We start from the raw sequence: 9,110 nt of genomic DNA, 5'->3' as shown, positions 1-9,110 counted from the left end.
AGCAGAGTCTCGGGGAGAAGTCAGCAGCGGCGCTGAGAGCGGGCCCGCCGGCCTTCCTACCTTTCTGTACCCAGGGACCGGGCTCAGGAACACGTTGTTCTGCTCCTCGAGGGTCACGCTCGAGTGCAGCGGGTAGACCTGTAACCTGCGAAGCGAGGCACTGAGATGAAATGCCCAGAGAGGGCAGAGCCCTGAGACACTGGACGGATAATCACTGAGGTCGTTCAAGTTAAGGCAGAGACAGTCCGGCAGTTTAAAAATATAAACAGCTGAATTATTCTAAACACACCTTTTGTGGACCATATTTGTTAGAAGTTCATGCATGTAGTTTATTTCACCCAGGCCTATGGAAGAGGGGAGGGAGAGGTGCATTTATTTGTACTTATTGCTAAATACAATCTTTAAATCCAAATGACATCTTTTTCAAAGAAGACCCTACCAATTCATTTCATTCAGCTTCTTACCCTCCTCGCCCAGGTGCGTCGGATTACGAGTGACGATCACAATAACACTGGCTCTCGGTGACTCAAACCAGAGCACAGTGGTCTCGCCCTTGCCTTCCCTTCTGCAGCAGTGACTACCACGGGGCCAGCCAGTTAGGTTAGCTTATGCTTCTTTCCTTCAAATTTCCAAATTGGAAGATGCTCCAAATTTTCCACCATGAGCATGTAAAAATCTTTACAACCACAACATAACGGTTTTCAAGTCTTAGTCACAGAGTCACTAGTTTTCCTTAGGCTTGACAGGTATCACCTACATATGTCACATGCACTCAGCCTCACCCGGACTGCCAACATGTGAGTCCACTGTGGACTCCACTGTGTCCTCAGGGAGGAGCAAGGGCCGCCCCATAACTCAGGGTGACCGCATCTGGTCACTTGCGAAGTCACTGCAGGTGCAGTGACTTAGGCGAGGCCACACTGGGTCAGGGTAGAGCCCTAGCCCAGGCCCCGCTGTTCTCACAGGAAGAGAAGTGGCCCGGCCACGGTGCTGGAGAGACTGGAGTGGTGCGGCCACAGCCACGTCAGCCCAGGGCTGAGGGCCCCCACCAGACACCAGGAAGAACTCCACCCAGAGCCTCGAAGGGAACGGGGCCCTACTGACACCTTGGTTTTGAAAGCCCAACCTCCGGAACAGGGACAGAGTAAACCACCATTCTTTTAAGCTATCCAGTTTGAGGCAACGTGCTATAGCGGCCCTGGAAAACCAACACAGAACTGCTCGCAAATATCAATGAGAAAAACACAGGCATGTATGCATATCAACCCTGAATTCACATCAACATTTCACAGAAAGACAGCAAACCTAAATGCAATACCGCTTATAAGTACTTAATCCGGGCAATGTTGGCAGTTAAAAGCTATCGGTCACTCTCGGGTCTTCAGCTAGTATCCACACGACCCTTCGGTGACTCGTTTCCTCACTGCACACACCCACATGGTAATTGCCTGTAAGTACTTACTAGGGAATGCAGCTCCACCTGTCAGCCAGAGGTTGGTTCCCGCATATACAATGACTCAGCCTACGCGGGACTGTGCGGCCCCTGCTGCACCCGACATTAAGTCAGCTGTCCCCACCGCATGCTGCTTGCTCCATCATGCTGCACACGTACTCAGATGCTCTGAACACTGCCTTCCTGCAGCTAAAACTACCTGGATGACTGCCATGAAGTTTCACACAGCTATGCCACTTGACAAAATCTGTCCAATCATTTTGAAAAAGTTAAATTCTACATAGTCTTTTCAGAAAGGCACTGTGAGCCTACCTTCCCTCTCGCACACTGACAACGGCATTGTGAGCCTACCTTCCCTCTCGCACACTGACAACAGCACTGTGAGCCTACCTTCCCTCTCGCACACTGACAACGGCACTGTGAGCCTACCTTCCCTCTCGCACACTGACAACGGCACTGTGAGCCTACCTTCCCTCTCGCACACTGACAACGGCACTGTGAGCCTACCTTCCCTCTCGCACACTGACAACGGCACTGTGAGCCTACCCTCCCTCTCGCACACTGACAACGGCACCGTGAGCCTACCTTCCCTCTCGCACACTGACAACGGCACTGTGAGCCTACCTTCCCTCTCGCACACTGACAACGGCACTGTGAGCCTACCTTCCCTCTCGCACACTGACAACGGCACTGTGAGCCTACCCTCCCTCTCGCACACTGACAACGGCACCGTGAGCCTACCTTCCCTCTCGCACACTGACAACGGCACTGTGAGCCTACCTTCCCTCTCGCACACTGACAACGGCACTGTGAGCCTACCTTCCCTCTCGCACACTGACAACGGCACTGTGAGCCTACCTTCCCTCTCGCACACTGACAACGGCACTGTGAGCCTACCTTCCCTCTCGCACACTGACAACGGCACTGTGAGCCTACCTTCCCTCTCGCACACTGACAACGGCACTGTGAGCCTACCTTCCCTCTCGCACACTGACAACGGCACTGTGAGCCTACCTTCCCTCTCGCACACTGACAACGGCACTGTGAGCCTACCTTCCCTCTCGCACACTGACAACGGCACTGTGAGCCTACCTTCCCTCTCGCACACTGACAACGGCACTGTGAGCCTACCTTCCCTCTCGCACACTGACAACGGCACTGTGAGCCTACCTTCCCTCTCGCACACTGACAACGGCACTGTGAGCCTACCTTCCCTCTCGCACACTGACAACGGCACTGTGAGCCTACCTTCCCTCTCGCACACTGACAACGGCACTGTGAGCCTACCTTCCCTCTCGCACACTGACAACGGCACTGTGAGCCTACCTTCCCTCTCGCACACTGACAACGGCACTGTGAGCCTACCTTCCCTCTCGCACACTGACAACGGCACTGTGAGCCTACCTTCCCTCTCGCACACTGACAACGGCACTGTGAGCCTACCTTCCCTCTCGCACACTGACAACGGCACTGTGAGCCTACCTTCCCTCTCGCACACTGACAACGGCACTGTGAGCCTACCTTCCCTCTCGCACACTGACAACGGCACTGTGAGCCTACCTTCCCTCTCGCACACTGACAACGGCACTGTGAGCCTACCTTCCCTCTCGCACACTGACAACGGCACTGTGAGCCTACCTTCCCTCTCGCACACTGACAACGGCACTGTGAGCCTACCTTCCCTCTCGCACACTGACAACGGCACTGTGAGCCTACCTTCCCTCTCGCACACTGACAACGGCACTGTGAGCCTACCTTCCCTCTCGCACACTGACAACGGCACTGTGAGCCTACCTTCCCTCTCGCACACTGACAACGGCACTGTGAGCCTACCTTCCCTCTCGCACACTGACAACGGCACTGTGAGCCTACCTTCCCTCTCGCACACTGACAACGGCACTGTGAGCCTACCTTCCCTCTCGCACACTGACAACGGCACTGTGAGCCTACCTTCCCTCTCGCACACTGACAACGGCACTGTGAGCCTACCTTCCCTCTCGCACACTGACAACGGCACTGTGAGCCTACCTTCCCTCTCGCACACTGACAACGGCACTGTGAGCCTACCTTCCCTCTCGCACACTGACAACGGCACTGTGAGCCTACCTTCCCTCTCGCACACTGACAACGGCACTGTGAGCCTACCTTCCCTCTCGCACACTGACAACGGCACTGTGAGCCTACCTTCCCTCTCGCACACTGACAACGGCACTGTGAGCCTACCTTCCCTCTCGCACACTGACAACGGCACTGTGAGCCTACCTTCCCTCTCGCACACTGACAACGGCACTGTGAGCCTACCTTCCCTCTCGCACACTGACAACGGCACTGTGAGCCTACCTTCCCTCTCGCACACTGACAACGGCACTGTGAGCCTACCTTCCCTCTCGCACACTGACAACGGCACTGTGAGCCTACCTTCCCTCTCGCACACTGACAACGGCACTGTGAGCCTACCTTCCCTCTCGCACACTGACAACGGCACTGTGAGCCTACCTTCCCTCTCGCACACTGACAACGGCACTGTGAGCCTACCTTCCCTCTCGCACACTGACAACGGCACTGTGAGCCTACCTTCCCTCTCGCACACTGACAACGGCACTGTGAGCCTACCTTCCCTCTCGCACACTGACAACGGCACTGTGAGCCTACCTTCCCTCTCGCACACTGACAACGGCACTGTGAGCCTACCTTCCCTCTCGCACACTGACAACGGCACTGTGAGCCTACCTTCCCTCTCGCACACTGACAACGGCACTGTGAGCCTACCTTCCCTCTCGCACACTGACAACGGCACTGTGAGCCTACCTTCCCTCTCGCACACTGACAACGGCACTGTGAGCCTACCTTCCCTCTCGCACACTGACAACGGCACTGTGAGCCTACCTTCCCTCTCGCACACTGACAACGGCACTGTGAGCCTACCTTCCCTCTCGCACACTGACAACGGCACTGTGAGCCTACCTTCCCTCTCGCACACTGACAACGGCACTGTGAGCCTACCTTCCCTCTCGCACACTGACAACGGCACTGTGAGCCTACCTTCCCTCTCGCACACTGACAACGGCACTGTGAGCCTACCTTCCCTCTCGCACACTGACAACGGCACTGTGAGCCTACCTTCCCTCTCGCACACTGACAACGGCACTGTGAGCCTACCTTCCCTCTCGCACACTGACAACGGCACTGTGAGCCTACCTTCCCTCTCGCACACTGACAACGGCACTGTGAGCCTACCTTCCCTCTCGCACACTGACAACGGCACTGTGAGCCTACCTTCCCTCTCGCACACTGACAACGGCACTGTGAGCCTACCTTCCCTCTCGCACACTGACAACGGCACTGTGAGCCTACCTTCCCTCTCGCACACTGACAACGGCACTGTGAGCCTACCTTCCCTCTCGCACACTGACAACGGCACTGTGAGCCTACCTTCCCTCTCGCACACTGACAACGGCACTGTGAGCCTACCTTCCCTCTCGCACACTGACAACGGCACTGTGAGCCTACCTTCCCTCTCGCACACTGACAACGGCACTGTGAGCCTACCTTCCCTCTCGCACACTGACAACGGCACTGTGAGCCTACCTTCCCTCTCGCACACTGACAACGGCACTGTGAGCCTACCTTCCCTCTCGCACACTGACAACGGCACTGTGAGCCTACCTTCCCTCTCGCACACTGACAACGGCACTGTGAGCCTACCTTCCCTCTCGCACACTGACAACGGCACTGTGAGCCTACCTTCCCTCTCGCACACTGACAACGGCACTGTGAGCCTACCTTCCCTCTCGCACACTGACAACAGCACTGTGAGCCTACCTTCCCTCTCGCACACTGACAACAGCACTGTGAGCCTACCTTCCCTCTCGCACACTGACAACAGCACGGTGAGCCTACCTTCCCTCTCGCACACTGAGAATGGCACTCGGAGGCCACTCCAGTGACTCTCGTGGCATTACAGCGACGATGTGTCTTACTGTCATTACATAAGCTTTTCAGTGCAGACCGAGGACAACTGCTTCACGTTTATACAATGACGTACAAGTTGAACAAAGCCAAATCTCAATGTTACATTGAAAATTCCGAAGGTGGCAAGACTCCCTTTGAAACTAAACTCTTCATTAGCAGTAAGAACCCTTACACAATATGAAGGCTGCAGTCAGGAGTCAGACTGAAAGCCACACTGTTCGCATTCCGTCTAAAGCAACGCGCACGTGGAGACCACTGCGAGAGGAATGCTGGGCGCGGCTGGCCTCCCTCTGGAGCGCTACACTCCTGGGCTACAAAATGAAGTCAACACACCTGGCAGGAACACCAACACGCTGCTCCGCTCCGCCACGAACTGGGCAGCCGACCAGGTCCTGCTCCTGTTAAAACGACGTGCAGTTAGTCAGGGCGGCGACGCCTTCGTTCTGACACGCTGGCACCGTCCATTACTGAACACCAGGTAAGGCCCCAGGCCGCAGGGCCAGGCAGGAGACCCCGAGCCTCTGGACTCCCACTATTCCATCCTGTAAAGATTCTCTCTCTGCAGAAAGTTGCTTTGAAATTTAGTTACTGTAATCCAGAACCTCAAAATACAAAACAGTTAACTAACTACAAGCAAAATTTAAACTTTAAAAAGTCCAGACTATTAATAGAAGACTTTTTTTTTCAGATCCCAATCTCAAACCACCAGCCAGCTCCTGGCTACTGTCACTCTACCTCCTTGTGTGGAAGTGAGAGCTTTGGTCCCCCACAGGTCCCAGGACCCCCCCCCCCCAGGAGCCCTCCTCCATACAGCCAGGTGCGACCAACTGGTCCTGCTCTTCACTGTGTTCTACCGGAGAGGCCGGCCAGGGACACACAAGGGGCCGTCCACTCAGCAGGAGGACAGTGAGGGAGACAAGCTGGCACGCTGAGGAAGACCAGGCTGTGGGCTGCCTGGTTAGAGAGCGTGGTCAGGGAGGGGCCACAAGCAGCCAGGAGGCAGCATGGAAACACTAGGCAGCACCAATCCCGGCTGTGCTGCAGCACACTGCAAAGGACGGGCCCAGCAGATGGTCGCTGGACTCCACATGGTGGACCGCAGTTCAAGTCCTGGACCTGGCAGCTTAAACTCACGTGTGCGTGAATACCCAAAATTCTAAAAGGAGAATGGACAAGAAGGCACTGCAGTGTGGCCATCCCCCCCCTGGGGGGCGATTTCTCACTTTGTTTCTCTGTCTTTGTCTCTCTAGCAAATGCACATGACCTACAGCAAAAAAAACTCAAAAAAAAAAAAATACTGCAAAAAAAAAATAAAGGGTGTGAGAACAGCTGCACACAGTGGCCCCATGTCCCAAGGTGCTCGCTCCTGCTCCTTGGCCACCTCGTTCTGAGCCACCCCCGGGCCCCGGGGCAGCCTGTGACAGGAAGCACATGACTGGTCTGTAGAAGGGCCTGCACGGATGCTCGCGCCAGCTGGGATGGACTACGGCTGCGCTCGGCCCTACCAGGTGATGCTTCTGCACAGCAGCTGGGAGCTCTCCAGTGCACACCAGACCACGAGCGTGGGCTGACCCCAATCAGCAGGCACAGCTGATGGGCTGGCCAGTGGGTGAGGAAGTGGGAAGTGACAGGACTGGAATACCGATGACAAGGAGGTCTGATGACAGGCACCTGGGTGAGCCTCTTGAAGCAGGCACCAAGGAAATCCCACCCACGGCAGCTACAGTGCAGGGGACTCTGAATCACCAGGTGGCAGGAGGCCGCGTCTGACCGCCATCATCCGGTTCCCGGAGGCTGTGGGAGAGGGGATGCGAGCTCAAGCCTCACCAGCACACACTTTCCTGGCCGCTGACCTGGCTACCGCCACTGCTGAGCACGAGCTGCCGGCAGAGGGGCCAGTGCCAGGGCCCAGACACGACACTGCTCCCTAGGAACCAGCCCCGACAACTGAGGGCAGGCTGACGGTCAGGAAGGGGACAGTGATTATTCTCATGGGAATAGGCACACACGTCTGCCCCTAAAGCTCCGCCATACTGCTACCCATGGACCCCAGACCCTCTCTCACACTCTCAGTTTCCTGGGTACTGTGGTCTCCAGCCTAGGAGCTCAGCTTAGTGGTCAGTGGGCTCCCTATGCACCAAAGAGCAGCTCCGGACAGAACAATGAAACTGTCCCTAAAGCTCTTCAGGCTGGAAGCAACTAGCCCCTGACAGTGTTGGAGGGGTTGGTCTCTCACTCGCTCGCTCACTCTCTCTCTTTCTCGCCCCCTCCCTCCCTCTCCCCCTACCCCTACTTTGTCTCACTCATGAAAAAAAAATTTAAAGTAAAAGGACAGAAAAAGATCTGCCCTCACAAGCACACACAGAACGGGGTCAGGGTAAGCACGGGCTTGCAGGAGACATCTCAGCACACATGTGCCTCCTCTCACTCACACGCGTGCTCTCTATAAGAACGAAAAGAAAACAGCAACAAGAATGTAACCTGAACAGATCTACAACAAATGAAGAGCCTGAATCATGAATTTAAAACTACCCATGAAGAGGGACTAGCAGGTGGTGTGGTAGTTGAGGCACTGGACTCTCACGTAGGCAATCACAGTTCGAGTTCCAGACCCGGTGGCTTGAAACTCACACTGGGCACGTGTGCGAGCATGCCCAAAATCCGGAGAGGACAATGGAGGAGAAGGGACTGCAGCATGGCCTGTCCCCAGGGAGTGAATTCTCACTTTTTGTCTTTCTGTCTGTCTCTCTGTCTCTCCAGTGAGTACACGCACCCTGTAACAAAAATGTGAAAAACAATGAAAAAAAAAAAAAAAACACTACCCATAAAAAAAAAGCAAATATCAATGGCCTCACAACTGAATTCTCCTAAAATTTCAAACAGTTAACAGCAGTTCTTCACAAATTCTTCCCAAAAAGTAGAAAAGGCAGGAACACTTGCCGATTTACTTTATGAGGCTGGTATTATCTTGATACCAAAACCAGACAAAAACCTAACAGGAAAAGAAACTACTGAACAATCTCTCAGAAATACATACACCAAATTCTTCAACAAAATAGCAGCAAGCCAAATGCAACGGGGTACAGGGCAGGTCCCACAGCCTGGCGGTCAAGGGGGCCAGATCCCACATGGCTGACCGCAGCTTAAATACTGGGTCCAGCAGCCTGAAAACATGCGAGGTGTACGCGACTGAACCTCCCAAACCCTGACGGGACAGAGAAGTGGGGAGAGACTGCGACATAACTACGTCCACTGGGGGTATGTTCTCCCCTTCTTTCTCTGTCTCTCTCTGGCAAATGCATGCACCCTCTGCCAATGGGGGGAAAAGATAAAAGGATATATATCCCTATGACCTAGTGGGATTTAGTCCAGGGATACAAACTTGGTTTAACACTCAAAAATCCCAATTAATATATCACATTGGGACCAGCATGTGGCATAGTGGTTAAGGGGCTGGACACTCCCACATGGCTGACCTGGGTTCAAGTCCTGAATCTGGTGGCTTGCTTTCTCACTTCCTCTCTCTCTCACTCTCACCCTCTGTCTCTCTCTGCTCAAACTAAAAAATAAATGAATGAATAAATGAAATAATTTTTAAAAATATATCACATCAATAGAATAAAAATAAAAATCACGTGATTTCAATAGACACAGAAAATATATCTAACAAAATTCAACACTCTTT

At 54.2% G+C, this 9,110-nt stretch overlaps 1 protein-coding gene across 3 annotated transcripts in view; it reads right to left on the bottom strand.

The window, feature by feature from the left end:
* Window positions 1-9,110, bottom strand: part of TDRD9 (tudor domain containing 9) — a 147,804-nt gene that overhangs the window by 69,837 nt on the left and 68,857 nt on the right. For all 3 annotated transcript variants that reach the window (XM_006160071.1, XM_006160073.1, XM_006160072.1), the window contains exons 9-11: window positions 5,759-5,823; window positions 290-344; window positions 61-145 (exon numbers count right to left, since the gene is read on the bottom strand). In XM_006160071.1, the coding sequence (XP_006160133.1) occupies window positions 61-145; window positions 290-344; window positions 5,759-5,823 (205 nt within the window). The remainder of the gene's footprint in view (window positions 1-60; window positions 146-289; window positions 345-5,758; window positions 5,824-9,110) is intronic.

Source organism: Tupaia chinensis, unplaced genomic scaffold, assembly GCF_000334495.1.
Source record: "Tupaia chinensis unplaced genomic scaffold, TupChi_1.0 Scaffold000671_2, whole genome shotgun sequence".
Classification (NCBI taxonomy): Eukaryota; Metazoa; Chordata; class Mammalia; order Scandentia; family Tupaiidae; genus Tupaia; species Tupaia belangeri.
This window is presented reverse-complemented; position numbering and strand designations above follow the sequence as displayed.